Source organism: Sinohyriopsis cumingii, chromosome 9, assembly GCF_028554795.1.
Source record: "Sinohyriopsis cumingii isolate HCF-2022 chromosome 9, ASM2855479v2, whole genome shotgun sequence".
NCBI classification, from domain to species: Eukaryota; Metazoa; Mollusca; class Bivalvia; order Unionida; family Unionidae; genus Sinohyriopsis; species Sinohyriopsis cumingii.
The window spans coordinates 115,102,172-115,117,829 of NC_142969.1; the positions used below are offsets into that span (position 1 = coordinate 115,102,172).

General features: G+C 34.2%; 1 protein-coding gene across 3 annotated transcripts in view; it reads left to right on the top strand.

Moving 5' to 3' along the window:
* The window catches only part of LOC149792511 (uncharacterized), a 35,819-nt gene that overhangs the window by 15,835 nt on the left and 4,326 nt on the right, over positions 1–15,658 (top strand). For all 3 annotated transcript variants that reach the window (XM_089971120.1, XM_089971122.1, XM_089971121.1), the window contains exons 5-7: positions 3,029–3,215; positions 4,605–4,741; positions 11,849–12,015. In XM_089971120.1, the coding sequence (XP_089827246.1) occupies positions 3,029–3,215; positions 4,605–4,741; positions 11,849–12,015 (491 nt within the window). The remainder of the gene's footprint in view (positions 1–3,028; positions 3,216–4,604; positions 4,742–11,848; positions 12,016–15,658) is intronic.

The following is a 15,658-nucleotide window of genomic DNA, read 5'->3' on the forward strand; positions in this document are numbered from 1 at the left end:
TGAATCATTATCCTCCTTGATATTTGGATAAATTTGTTCTAGGACAAAGTATAATGAAACCAATGATGGTACACATTTTATGACAGGCAGTAAATTAACTGCCATTTGGTTAAAAAGATTTATTTGGCATTTTGTATTGGCTTGTATGTAATGTGTTCGGCTATAATATTGCTTCAAATAGATTATAAGGAAACTGTTTAAACTATGACTTTAAAAGAAAAATGAACTAATAAAATTATTTTTTGAATGGACAGTGCATTTGTTTGTTAATTGTACATGTTGGTTTATTTGTATGTTTAGAGAGAAAGTATGTTGTTCAAGTTGCAGTACCCTATTTCAAGCTGAAAAAGTATGAGTCAGATGAAAATCTGTCAGTACATTTTTGACCCCCACATTTTTTACTTGACCCCCAGTTCTGACACCAAGGTCTTTTTTAACCCTCAATTTTACACCTTGGGGGATACACTGTGATCACCATGGTCTGTGTTAGTGGGTTGTATAAGATGCAATCACCATGGTCTGTGTTAATGGGATGTATAAGATGTGATCACCATGGTCTGTGTTAGTGGGATGTATAAGATGTAATCAGCATGGTCTATGTTAGTGGGATGTATAAGATGTAATCAGCATGGTCTATGTTAGTGGGATGTATAAGATGTAATCAGCATGGTCTGTGTTAGTGGGATGTATAAGATGTAATCACCATGGTCTGTGTTAATGGGATGTATAAGATGTAATCATCATGGTCTGTGTTAATGGGATGTATAAGATGTAATCATCATGGTCTGTGTTAATGGGATGTATAAGATGTAATCATCATGGTCTGTGTTAATGGGATGTATACAATGTAATCACCATGGTCTGTGTTAGTGGGATGTATAAGATGTAATCACCATGGTCTGTGTTAATGGGATGTATACAATGTAATCACCATGGTCTGTGTTAATGGGATGTATAAGATGTAATCACCATGGTCTGTGTTAATGGGATGTATAAGATGTAATCATCATGGTCTGTGTTAATGGGATGTATACAATGTAATCACCATGGTCTATGTTAGTGGGATGTATAAGATGTAATCATCATGGTCTGTGTTAATGGGATGTATAAGATGTAATCATCATGGTCTGTGTTAATGGGATGTATACAATGTAATCACCATGGTCTGTGTTAATGGGATGTATAAGATGTAATCACCATGGTCTGTGTTAATGGGATGTATAAGATGTAATCATCATGGTCTGTGTTAATGGGATGTATACAATGTAATCACCATGGTCTGTGTTAGTGGGATGTATAAGATGTAATCACCATGGTCTGTGTTAATGGGATGTATAAGATGTAATCATCATGGTCTGTGTTAATGGGATGTATAAGATGTAATCACCATGGTCTGTGTTAGTGGGATGTATAAGATGTGATCACCATGGTCTATGTTAGTGGGATGTATAAGATGTGATCACCATGGTCAGTGTTAGTGGGATGTATAAGATGTAATCACCATGGTCTGTGTTAGTGGGATGAATAGGACAGCCACTGGCAATATTCTCATTGGTATAAACAAATACAGCATTGTCTACATTTCCAACCAACAGGACCATTGCAAATGGTAAAACACGACTCTTTTGGCATATTGTTGAATGGAATACAGATGACTGGTATTCTTTCTCTCCCCCATCATTTGATACCAATAGGTCAACTTCCATTTGTTAATGAGGGGGCCCTTTTTGCTGTACTGGGTGAGCAGCTTCCCTAATGTATGGATGCAAAACCATTTTTATTAGCTACATAAAGCTACCTTGATTAAAAGGATTGACCTGGCTTTGTGTTATCATGTCAAAGCCATTAGATAAACACTTCCTTTTCACCATGGTGGGTGAAAAAAATATGTGCCACTTTTGTCTTCAAATGCACCACAAGAATAAGGTGGCTACTATTTCAAAATGGAATTATTCACATCAACAAGATACACTTTCAAGGCAACAAGATACACTTTCAGGGCAAACAAGATATACATTCAGGGCAACAAGATATACATTCAGGGCAACAAGATGTACCTTCAGGGCAACAAGATACACTTTCAAGGCAACAAGATATACATTCAGGGCAACAAGATGCACCTTCAGGGCAACAAGATACACCTTCAGGGCAACAAGATATACGTTCAGGGCAACAAGATACACTTTCAAGGCAACAAGATATACATTCAGGGCAAAAAGATACACTTTCAAGGCAACAAGATACACTTTCAGGGCAACAAGGTACACTTTCAGGGCAACAAGATATACATTCAGGGCAACAAGATACACTTTCAGGCAACAATATACACATTCAGGGCAACAAGATATACATTCAGGGCAACAAGATGCACCTTCAGGGCAACAAGATGCACCTTCAGGGCAACAAGATACCCTTTCAAGGCAACAAGATACCCTTTCAAGGCAACAAGATACACTTTCAGGGCAACAAGATATACATTCAGGGCAACAAGATGTACATTCAGGGCAACAAAATACACCTTCAGGGCAATGAGATACACATTCAGAAAAACATGGTGCACCATTGGAGCACCAGGTTGTGCTTTAAGGAGGGTAGGCTACATTTCCATTTCAATTCTTTTTACAAGGAAAAAGTCTGGATTAGAGTCATAATTTTCTTAGCTGGAAATATTAGTTTTAAGTTGTTTCTCTTTTCCTTTGCCATAGAAGCAAGTATTGCTACCCTTTTATGTTTTATGTTTTATTTGTTTCCGTCATTGTACCTTGGTTACATTATTCTTTCTAACAGTTTACCTTAGTTACAATTTTATGGCAGTTTTTCCAGCAGGAGGGCCATGTATATGTATGTAGCTTTATGTGTGAACACTTTTGAGGAGTGAAACATCCTTCTATAAAAGGAGGTCAGTGTGACCTATATTTCAAGTTTCTTGGACTGCAAATAAGGGTGTCAAGACATTCATTTTCTGTAATACATTTCCAGGTCATCATATTTGATCAAAATATATGTAACAAAGTCACCTTTCTTCCAGGGGCAAAAATGACAAGGTAGAGATGCTTATTGGCTGTATAGCTGAGTTGACAGGGCAGGAAGAGGAAGAATTACTGGTATCAGGAGAGAATGACTTCAGTGTAATGTTCTCATGCCGTAAGAATTGTGCACAGCTTTGGCTTGGTCCAGCATCTTTCATCAACCATGACTGCCGGCCAAACTGCAAGGTATGGATATTGTGTGGTTAGGTTCAAGATAAATCATGGTTTCAGGATTTCTTTCTTGCCAGCAAATTTATTTGAGGCAAGCATGTCACTTTTACAAAAGCAAGTTTGTTTTCATCATTGTTCCAGCAGGGATCAAAATTCAATTTTCTCATTTAGTCCCTTTTATCTTAAACAGTTGCAGGTATAGTCATGACATTTGATGGCACTATTTTTCTTGAAACATGCCAGGAGCAAATTTTGGTCAAATGGCAAACTTTTCACATTTCAGTTATTACCTAATGTTTTTGCATTTATTTCATAAAATAATATTGACACCATCTTAAAGTAACTTTTACATTCTGGCTGTAATACCTATTTGGGAGTTTTGAATCTTGTAGGATTGGAGTAAGCAAGACAAAACATTTGCTAGAATGACTGTTGGCATATAGATCTATGTGAATTTCCAAAGCTTGCAAAGGTTATGTGGCATGCTTACCTATTTTCTGTTTCCTCCAAGAACACATTTGCACTGAAACTTTATTACGTATGTGAATAGAACATATTTTAATGTTTTATTTGTTTTACTGGTCATAGACCATAAGAGTTTATGGAATGCCTGTTGTTTGACGTCTGTCCATCTGTTAACAAGTTTGTGATTACTATTCCTAAACTATTTGGAGGATTGCGAAGTAACTTTACACACACGTTCATCCCATGTGATTCCAGTTTGACAAGCAAATAAAACAACCATTTTACCCATCAAAGCATACAAAAAATTACTTAATATTTATAAAGATGCTGAACTCAAATTAAGGAATGCAGAGGGGCACATATTGGGGGCTGAGTGGTGCCCACATTGAAGAGCTGGGCATTCAATTAATTGATCTAGCTGGAGCACTGCAACACATATCATGATATACAAGAAAGAATACAAGTCCCTGTTGCTGCTGCAAGGCAGCTTTAACTTAAACGAGAAGAAGTAAAATGACTTATAAATTGTGAGTATGAGTTGACACCGCTTTTTCTTGAGTGCTTGAGTCTTAAATTTGGACTTGACGTGTACTGAGGTATTGATGTGCTCATTGTAGTACAATCCACATAGTTATGTTTTATGACAAGACAATTTTGTTCCACTTCCTTGACCTTGGATGCCATGCATGTCAATTAATTTCTTGTTTTAATATAATCTCACACTTGTAATGAAGAACATGTATAAAAACTGCATGGATTATTGTTGTTATTTCCTGGAAAAGCTAAAAAAGTTATTAAAAAAATGACCGCCAGTAAATGGGCAAATACTGAGCCCAACAGTTTTGGTACATGCTAGATCAAACAAAATGTACTTTCATGTCATTTTGTCGTTTGCTTGATAAAAAAAATCTAAATGCTACATGTGCTTATTCATTTCAGTTTGTATCGACTGGAAGGGATACTGCCTGTGTCAAAGTTCTGCGGGATATTGAGACAAATGAAGAAATCACTTGTTTTTATGGTGAAGACTTTTTTGGAGATGGCAATTGTCTATGCGAATGTGAAACTTGTGAAAGGTAACTCACTCCATTCCCACATTGCAAGTATTATATTATTTGTCCATCTGTCATTCCTTCCAGTTATGTTTTGCTTTTAGGTCAGTTTTCGGGCACTGTGGTGTGTCATTAGTGTTTCATGTGTTCATTTCTAATTATTAAAAGAAAGTTACAAATTGTAAGTGTCATGATTTGATTTTGATTTTAGTATAATTATGAATTTGACATCTCTTTATTCAACAATCACATGTGATGGTATGAAAAAAGAACACTGAAGTGGAGGTAAGTCAAAAAGAAGATTTGGTCTTATTGAAGTAGAAGAGTCGGACTTTAAGCTGCATGATACATTGAAAATATCAGTTGATGTAAGTTCTATCGTTATGGATGTTCACTTGTGAAATGTTGGAATACCATAATGATGCTAAATCCTGGGACGCTCTTAATTATTTCCAAAAATAATTTTTTATGACCTATACAAGTTGGGAAACGAAATTATAGCAATTTTTTCATGTTTTTTTAAAAGTCTTGAGACACGTTAGACATTTTTTCTACTGATCATTTGATATATTTATCGATCATAACATTGTTTAAACAAAAGAAAAGACTTTGCAGTTGTTTAGAGACTGTCATTATAAAATATAAGATGGAATTGTTATAAACTAATATAATTTGTGTGAACGATTAATAAATTAATTTTCATCATGTTTTTTTATCATTTCATCCTATTTCAACTGTCTGTAATCTCTTCAGATGATGACGAGCATGGCAGATTATTACAAAGCTGTAGCCAAAGTAACCGTAACCTCTCCCATTTTCTGCCTTGAAAATCTAAATACTTATTAAAATGTAGTGCCAGTATTAAAACAACGAAAATAGTGTTTGGTTCACCACTAGAATTTATAGTGACCTTGTTCACAACATGATCTCACTGCATATATGATGAAAATTTTAACTTAAAAAAATTGAGGTATATATCTCGGATTTAAATCATAGACACCACTGCAGTATACTTCAATAATCAGGGTCCATAGGGGGACCTTGCAAAGCCTTGAAAAATTAATTTGTGCTTCAACGCCTTGAAAACACCTTGAAAATTCAACATTTTGCCTGGGTACCTTGAAAAGCCTTGATTTGATCGAAACCTGAAGGAATTAATAAATAGTTACACTTTGCAGATTTAAATATAAAAAAAGGAGAAAAAAAAACGCTTTCTCACTAAGTCAGTCCCGGAACAGAAATTTCCACAAATGGCCACTGCACAGTCATATGTTTTGAACTTGGATGTAGCCATGGTTTAAATTTGAAACATTTGTAAGCTTTGAAATGGCTGGCTGTCAGTTCCAACTTCAGTGGCTAGACAGGGAAAAATATAAAGTTTGGATTACAATGTGTTTTGCAAACAGCTTTGCAAAATGCAAATTATGCCAGATGGCTATTGATTTGCATGCAGTGGGAGAGAGTGCTCTACGGTCACATGCAGCTGGAAAAAAGCAACCTAGCTCTCATAAATCACATAATTGTGGCTAATACAGCAAAACAAGAAGATGCCTTAAGCATGAAATTGTGTTTCATGAAAGAGGTGTCTCAGCCAACACAGAGCTTCAAGTTTTAAAATAGAAACTGTATTTAGTCTTAATTATGAAATTTGTTCGATCTGGAAATAAGACAGACAATAATTGCAATGAGCAAGATAAATCTAAAAAAAATAGAATACAGCTAAGCTGAGAGAAATATTAATATATCTAATATGAAATAGTTTAAAATAGTGATATGCTATTTTTAAATAAGTGATATTATAAAGAACAAATATTTTTGTTACTTGTTTGTTTTATGGGGAGGGTTGGGGTATAAATAACAAGGCCTTAGTACAGGATCCCGCATTAAAAAGTATGTTGTTATTCTGATCTCATTTTCTTAGTAGGAATTATTGAATGGGAGTCCTGTAAAGTCTTCCCATGACAGGCTACTGTTGAAAGGAGTTTTTCTATCAGTAAAGAGTGTGAAGATGTATATATGAAGGAAAGGACTAGTTGCAAGGAGTGTAAACATTGACAGAAATGCTTGTGGAATTCGCCAAATTGATATAACACCAAAAATGCTTATAAATGCAGGCAGTGCTTACAGTAGGTACAGCATGTACTTGGATAAACAGAGGAAAAACCTTGAGCAAGAGAGAAGAGGACAAAAAGGAAAGCACTGGATGAGGAACTAGCAGAGTTAGAGAAGAAAGGCAGGCACTAAAAAAGACATTGAGACAATGGCAGCTGCTGCTGCTAACTATGCATTGAAGCTGAGACCCATAGGAAAATTTAAATTATCACGACATCAAATAGTTTGAGGAAAAGTGATAAGGACAAAATCATTGAACTTGGAGCTCTTGAAACACAGATTGATGACAAGCTACAAGAACTGAAAAATTCACTCTAAAATTTTGTGGACTTTGTAAATAGGATAGTGTTATTAGAGTCAAATGAACATTGTTCAGTGACTGTACATTATTCTAATGCCCAGATGTAGGATGTTTAGTATTAATGGGAATGACATCAGTGATAATACTCTAGACTTCATCTTATTTTTTTAATTGCAAGAAATGTTCCTCGTATGAAAAAGTAATAAGTAGTAACTTCTGTTTACATACAGTTTAATTTATGAATCCTTTAAAATTAATGTAATAATGCACCTTGAAAAACATGATTTTGAACCTTGAAAAAAACTTGAAAAACACCTGGAAATTTATTAAAGAAATATGCTACTAACCCTGAATAATTCCTAAATATAGTTGAAAAAAGGGTACTAGCATTGCCTAAAGACAAATACCCTCCTTTGCCCAAACAATTAACTGGCTTGGATTTCTCTCAAAAGACAAATCCACCAGTTATAATCGAAAGGAGTGACTGAAGCAACTAGTATGTCATAATCAGAAGGGGAATTAATAACTTTTGGAAAATTATTATTTTGTGTTAAGCTGAAGCAAAAACATACAGTAGATTGATAATGGTATAGTCAATCTATATTCTGATTTTTATTCTATATTATTGTCATTATTTAGTGAATATATGTAGTTATGTGCCTAATATGTTTATAAACATTGAGTGAATTTGTCTTCTTCATATGGATTATGTCACTATATAAAATCCCTTATATCACTGGAAAATGGTCAATCACTATATAAAATACCAATAGCTGCTATGTATAGTATACTTTAGACTAATTCAGGCTGATTTTTTAACACAAGGGAGCAGCCATTTTAGTTAGCAGTGTGCTTAAATCATGTAAAATTTCCAAAAGTACAATATCCAAAAAAAAAATATCATCCACATTACATTAATGTAGCATAGAGGTGTGCCAACATTCTCTCCATTGTGTATGTTTTAAATGCGAACTACTTCACCTTACATACGTCACTCTCTCAAAAGTACATATTATCTGGTGAGCGCCCCCATATAAAATCCCTTATATCACTGGAAAACAGTCAATCACTATATAAAATCTTTATATCACTGGAAAATGGTCAATCTTGAGCACTTGAAAAAAGTACATAAAACAGCAATGGATGTGTAGCTACAATGTGATCTGGAAGAATGAGATTTGGTTAAATAAAGCAAAATCTGTATGTAATTTTTTATATATTTAGGAAGCACAATCTGCACCATGTAAATACTTTACACTATAGGACACATCTCCTTTTAAATTCTAAATCTTTACACTATAGGACAGATCTCCTGGTAAATTCTCTTGTGATATATGAAGTCTTTATAAATCAGAAAATATGCACATGCAAATAAAAAACATTTAATATATCACAGGAATTTATGGTTAAGTGGAACAGTTGGTCATATTAAACATAATTCCATGTGAGTGCTGTGATTTTTTTATCTGGGCTGTTCCAGGAAAAATGCCATAGGGTTAGGAACATGAATCCATTTTAGGGGTATGCCAATTAAGATATTATTTCTTTAATAGGCATCATCTAAACAAATGAAATCCTGACAACACCCACCACCACCACCAGACCTTTAAATAAAATATGATGGTATTTATGTTAATTGCAACAACTATATCAGCTGAAACTACCTGCATACATTCTTTTTAGTTGTGTATGCAGTAATAAAGGGACACTGCGGTTAAAAATGTTGTCTTTATATTTGCTGTGGTTACATATATTTTAATTCACATTCTCTCACAGTGAGTCATAACCTGGTTATGGCCCCCTTGGCTGCAAGGGCAGAAAATATTTTAATATACAGTTTTACGGGCAGTCAGCTTTGAAAAACTCCTAGGAGAGCAGTATTGTCTTGTTGCCCAGTAAATTACTCTTTTCCACAAATTGCTGTAATTACAATTATTCAACAACTTTTTCATATAATTACAGATAAGTTTGGTGTGTACGTTCTTTGATAGGATGTTTTCCCTGTTAAAACATTCAAAGTTCAATTCCTAAGCCAAATTTGTAACTACTGTTTATTCCAAAGGCTTTGTTATAATGTTCCTTCCTTACAACATGAATTGGTTATAGCATTTTGATGTGTTCCTTCCTTACAACATGAATTGGTTACAGCATTTTGATGTGTTCCTTCCTTACAACATTAATTGGTTATAGCATTTTGCTGTGTTCCTTCCTGACAACATTAATTGGTTATAGCATTTTGATGTGTTCCTTTCTTACAACATTAATTGGTTATAGCATTTTGACGTGTTCCTTCCTTACCACATCAATTGGTTATAGCATTTTGATGTGTTCCTTTCTTACAACATTAATTGGTTATAGCATTTTGATATGTTCCTTTCTTACAACGTTAATTGGTTATAGCATTTTGATGTGTTCCTACCTTACCACATCAATTGGTTATAGCATTTGATGTGTTCCTTTCTTTCAACATTAATTGGTTATAGCATTTTGATGTGTTCCTTCCTTATAACATGAATTGGTTATAACATTTGATGTGTTCCTTCCTTACAACATTAATTGGTTATAGCATTTTGATGTGTTCCTTCCTTACAACATTAATTGGTTATAGCATTTTGATGTGTTCCTTTCTTACAACATTAATTGGTTATAGCATTTTGATGTGTTCCTTCCTTACCACATCAATTGGTTATAGCATTTGATGTGTTCCTTTCTTACAACATTAATTGGTTATAGCATTTTGATGTGTTCCTTCCTTACAATATTAATTGGTTATAGCATTTTGATGTGTTCCTTTCTTGCAACATTAATTGGTTATAGCATTTTGATGTGTTCCTTCCTTACAATATTAATTGGTTATAGCATTTTGATGTGTTCCTTTCTTACAACATTAATTGGTTATAGCATTTTGATGTGTTCCTTCCTTACAATATTAATTGGTTATAGCATTTTGATGTGTTCCTTTCTTACAACATTAATTGGTTGTAGCATTTTGATGTGTTCCTTCCTTACAATATTAATTGGTTATAGCATTTTGATGTGTTCCTTTCTTACAACATTAATTGGTTGTAGCATTTTGATTTGTTCAATGAGAAAATGAGCTCAGGTATAATGTGTGTATCATCAGAGATGCAGAAGCGAAGCAAACAAGAGCAGTCATTTAAATAACGGCATGCTGGAAACAAAGGCATGATGATCACACGTCATTCATAATAGCTTAATGATAAATGCATAGCCAAGGTGCAAGGTAACAGAAGTGTGATAATCACACTGCATTCTTAATTAGGAATTTTGAATCATCATTTGCTGGTTCAGTACAAGTACAGCATGAAAATAAATACTTTGATATTTTTTTGAAAAAACAATTTAGAAATATATTTTATGGGTATTTGCATGTCACTGAAAACCATATAAACAAATTACAATTGTCAATATCATTTCTGGCTGGTAAATGTATGTTTTATTGACACTTTGAACAGATGGTAAAACTTGTTGTCCGGTATCGTTGACATGTACATCAAAATGTACATGTAAAGAAAAATAGACAACAAATTTGGATTTAACATTTGTCTATTTAATTGTTATAAAACTTCCATTCATTATGAATATTATAAATAATCTTTTCTAAATATAGTTAGTCCTAATTTCATACAGTACTTGTAACTTACAATGAGTCACGCTGTTTGGATTGTGTCACACATGTTTAAACATTTATTTGATCTGTTTGTGATAGCAAATAAAGATATATTTTGCTTGATAAATTGTCCCCAAAACCTGTAATGTTATTGATGAGTACAAATACATATTAAGGCGTTAATCTTTGGGGAGTAGGTGTATTGTTGTTCATCCTGATTGGCCACTCCTGACCAATAACTTATTTAAATGCTTGACTGAGTTTACATTGTTATGGTTCATGTTGTCACTGGTTCCATACTACTATTCCTGTATCTAAATTGTAAGGTAAATATAAACATTCAACATTCAAGTTTTTGCTTAGCTATTACGCTTCAAGACAGTATAATATGCAACACCAATTGTGATTGGTTTGATTCTTTATACTCAGTATATTCCTTAGCTGAAGTTAGCCAAAAGAAACAACTGTCACATGCTTTACAGCATGTTCCCATTAGTCAGTTGACTTATGAGGAAGTGTGGTACTGGATAGTAGGCATTCAGTGCCATTACACCGACATTAATCCCATGGTCTATTTGGTTGGTCTTAAATGAAAGTGGGGAAGTGTGGTACTGGATAGTAGGCATTCAGTGCCATTACACACATATTAATCACAGGGTCTTTTTGGTTGGTCCTAAATGAAAATGTTGCTGATCAGATATAGTTACTGTGACCATCTTGAAAATCTGTCTTATCACTACTCCTTCTAAATGGAAAGTGAAATCAGCATGGGATTTTCAGTAAAAATAATATTTTGATGTCTAGTTTGTCTAAGTGAAAATGGTGCTGATCAGATGTCAAATATGGCCACCATGGCAGCCATCTTGAAAATCTGCGACTTCTCCTGAACTGAAAGTTGTATCAGCATGGGGTTTTCACCAGAAGACTTATGATGACTGGTTGGTCCAAAATCAGAATGGTGCCAATCTGATAGCCAACATCACCGTCATGGTAGTCATCTTGACGAGTTGAAAAACCGAGTTCCCGTGAACAGATACTTGAGGTTCTAGATGTAAGTACTCATTGAATTTGATCTTATATCACACAGGAGACAGATGGGAGCTTTCCGTCCAGCAGATGTAAAAAGTCCAGACACGAACAAAGAGGGATACAGACTTCGTGATACAGATGACCGTATCAACAGGACCAAGTCGTCCGAGAATATCAAGGGTCAGCTGTCTTATGTGGTTAATGGAGCTGCTTCATATGGAAATGGTATTTTCTTCATTTTTACATACTGTATGTTTGCATTCAGTTTCATATGGAAATGGTATTTTCTTCATCTTTACATACTGTATGTGTTTGCATTCAGTTTCATATGGAAATGGTATTTTCTTCATTTTTACATACTGTATGTTTGCATTCAGTTTCATATGGAAATGGTATTTTCTTCCTTTTTACATACTGTATGTTTGCATTCAGTTTCATATGGAAATGGTATTTTCTTCATCTTTACATGCTGTATGTGTTTGCATTCAGTTTCATATGGAAATGGTATTTTCATCATTTTTACATACTGTATGTGTTTGCATTCAGTTTCATATGGAAATGGTATTTTCTTCATCTTTACATACTGTATGTGTTTGCATTCAGTTTCATATGGAAATGGTATTTTCTTCATTTTTACATACTGTATGTTTGCATTCAGTTTCATATGGAAATGGTATTTTCTTCATTTTTACATACTGTATGTTTGCATTCAGTTTCATATGGAAATGGTATTTTCTTCATCTTTACATGCTGTATGTGTTTGCATTCAGTTTCATATGGAAATGGTATTTTCATCATTTTTACATACTGTATGTGTTTGCATTCAGTTTCATATGGAAATGGTATTTTCTTCATTTTTACATACTGTATTGTTTGCATTCAGTTTCAAAACAAGTTGGTTGTCATATGCAAAATCAATAAAATTGGCTCCATACAGGAAATGACAGGTAAAAAGAAAGATACTTTTGAAAACATTTTCATGTAATTTGCATGAACTCAGTGATAAATTTGAAATAATTGAGTAATTAGATTGGAACTACCTTGATGATTTTTAGTCGGATAACCAGGTTTTTCAATCTGTTTGTCCTATGGGGAGTTGCCAGTTTTTTTCTACACCGGATCAAGCATTGTGTTTTATGAAGTTCCACCTTAGACGTTTTGAATCGGATAAAAACAGATTGGAGAATGGAAATATATAGAACTTAGCTTTCAAAATTAGTGGTTGACAAAAAATTAAGTACTTGGTTCTTGTGGTCAACAAGAACTTTTGCAAGCTTATGAAAAGAAAATCTGGAGTGCCGGTAAATGTTCTGGAGTACCGGTAAATGTTTTCAAAGACCAGTAAATGTCTTGGAGGATCAGCAATTGTTCTGGCGGACAAGAAACATTTTAAAGTTTCTTATTCTTCAGGCCAGAGAGAAATTTAGGGAAATTTTGAATATTGCGTGAAGCAAGTCTTCCGTCATAAACCTTGTCTAACATTTTTAGAATTTCTTCCAAAAGAGTACATGCTTTTCTTGGATTGACTGCTATGAAATGACTAATAATAGTGCATTTAAACTTCAGTTGTCTCACATATATTAGCTTGTAGTACAGATTAATGCAAGCACCTGTTGACCTGATGATGAAAGGCTTTAGTATAATGTCAGGATGTCTGGGTTAGATTCTGTGCCTCAGCATTTCCTATCAAATTTCATGAAATCTTCTGCTTGCAATAATTATAGCAAGAGATAGCTATGAATGCCTGTCAGTTTTCATATAATTACTAGTATATTTACTGACCTGTAATAAGTCTTAGGCAAGTATTGTACATTAATCATAATTTCAGTATCAATTCTTAATCGTGTTAAACAGCATGATGCTTATGAGGCTTCCGATGTATTTGGCTGAACTCAGAAATGAATATTTTAAAAATAAATCCAGATAATTGCCTCTTGTCTTTTTGGAGAAAAGCAAGGAATATAATATCACCACTTCTATCTCTCTGTCCATTTATCTGTTGCTCATTTATTTCTGCCTTTCAACTGTAAAGCCAGATGAGATTGAGAAATTTAGTTTCTTCACATTGAGGTTGCTATCTTCAAGGTGAACATCACACATTTGTTTATGCTCCATCACTTTAATGCCATTGAGATTAAGGGATGAAATATGGCATACATTATCACTAGAAGGTGTGTTGCGTGCCATGCTGGGGTTGTTTTCTTTATTGTCAAAGTCATGGCTCAGTATTTTACGTTTTTGATCATGCTTCCCCATCCAAAATAAAGCCATTTCAGATTAAAGAAATGAAACTTTATATACAGCATCACTAGAAGGTGTGTCATGTACCACATTTAGGACCTGTCTTCAGGGTCAAGGTCATTGCTTATCATTAGTGGGTGTGTTTTGTACAACATTGGTGGTGTTACCTTCAAGAGCAGTGTCATGGTGTTATATGTTATATTGTACTTTCCTTACCACTCTACTTTGTTTAGCCATTAAGCCATGAAGGGCTGAAACTTGGTTGAACTGTCCATCATTATTGAATGTGTGTTTCATACATCATTGGGGGTCCTATGCAAATATAAAGGTCAGAGGTTAATATTCTGCAGTTCAATTGCATTTGCCCTTCTGCTTCTTAACTTAGCAGATGTTAATATAAATGACAGAAACTTGGTATACTTACATACTATCACTAAGAGATATGCTGTTGCACATTTGAAGTCCTATTCTCAAGGTCAAAGTTAAATTTTCTTTTGTATTATCATAAAAGCTATTTGAGGTACAGGGATGAACTATGGTATACTTATGCTTCTCAGTTTGATGGCATCTCCTATATCAGTGTCAAGGTTTTATTGGAAAGGAAATCTGCACCAAATGGTTTTTACCCCTTTTTTTGCTGTTTTTCTCAAATAACCTTGGAGATAGGGCAGTGAAACTTGGTTACTTTCCATGTCTGCGCAGTAACTTTCCAGCTCTGTTTAAAGTCATAGTCATATCTCGTGATTGTGAACTTTTGTAACTTCATCATTATGGGTAGGGACAAAGATTCACTGAATTTGATTCTTTAGTTATGTTTTGGAATGCTTGGAAATAGTGTTTGTGTATGTTGGTCTTTATGCAGCTAGGACAATGTGTTAATGTTCTTTTATGCATTACCTATTAGTTAGGTGCTATGTTTAAGTGAGATACTGGATATTTTTGGGGTGGGGCAATGAAAGGGAGTTGGTAGAGAAAATTCAGCAAGCATTAATTCCCAACTTTTCACGATGTTCATTTCAGTCCCTGACCATACAATGTGCTATGATTTATGGTATGACCATGGCATTATTTCTGATTTTTTTATGAATTTTTTTTTTTCCCCACTTGTATGAGATGTTTCCCTTAAACAGCTCTTTTCCACCTTAGGTTCCGTTTTCTTTTTCATATGCATGCCATTATAATGAAGCATTTAAGTCATGACCATGTTTGTTTATTAACTTTTACTTTATCCACACAGTAACTTTGGTTCTGCACTTTCAGTAAGGAAAAGATGCCTCTCGATTTAAGAGTCACAAGGTCAAAGGTCAAGGTCATTGTGATGAAAGAAAAAAATTGGTGTCTGTTTGATAACATCAGTTCTGCATCACATATCTGTTAAAAACTTAGCGGATAGTTTATGCTTGGGGTAAGTAAGCAATCCATTTATTTTGTGTTTTAACTAAAAAAACAAAAGATGCTGTGACTGAAAGAAAGAAAATCTTTTAGTCACTAACATTATTTATACATGATATACTTGGACCAAACTTTGTTTATAGTTGGCACCAGGGCTAAAGAAGCCAATTGATTTGGGGATCAAAAAGTTAAAGGTCAAAGTCACTGTGATTGAAAGAAAAAAATGGTTTGTGGA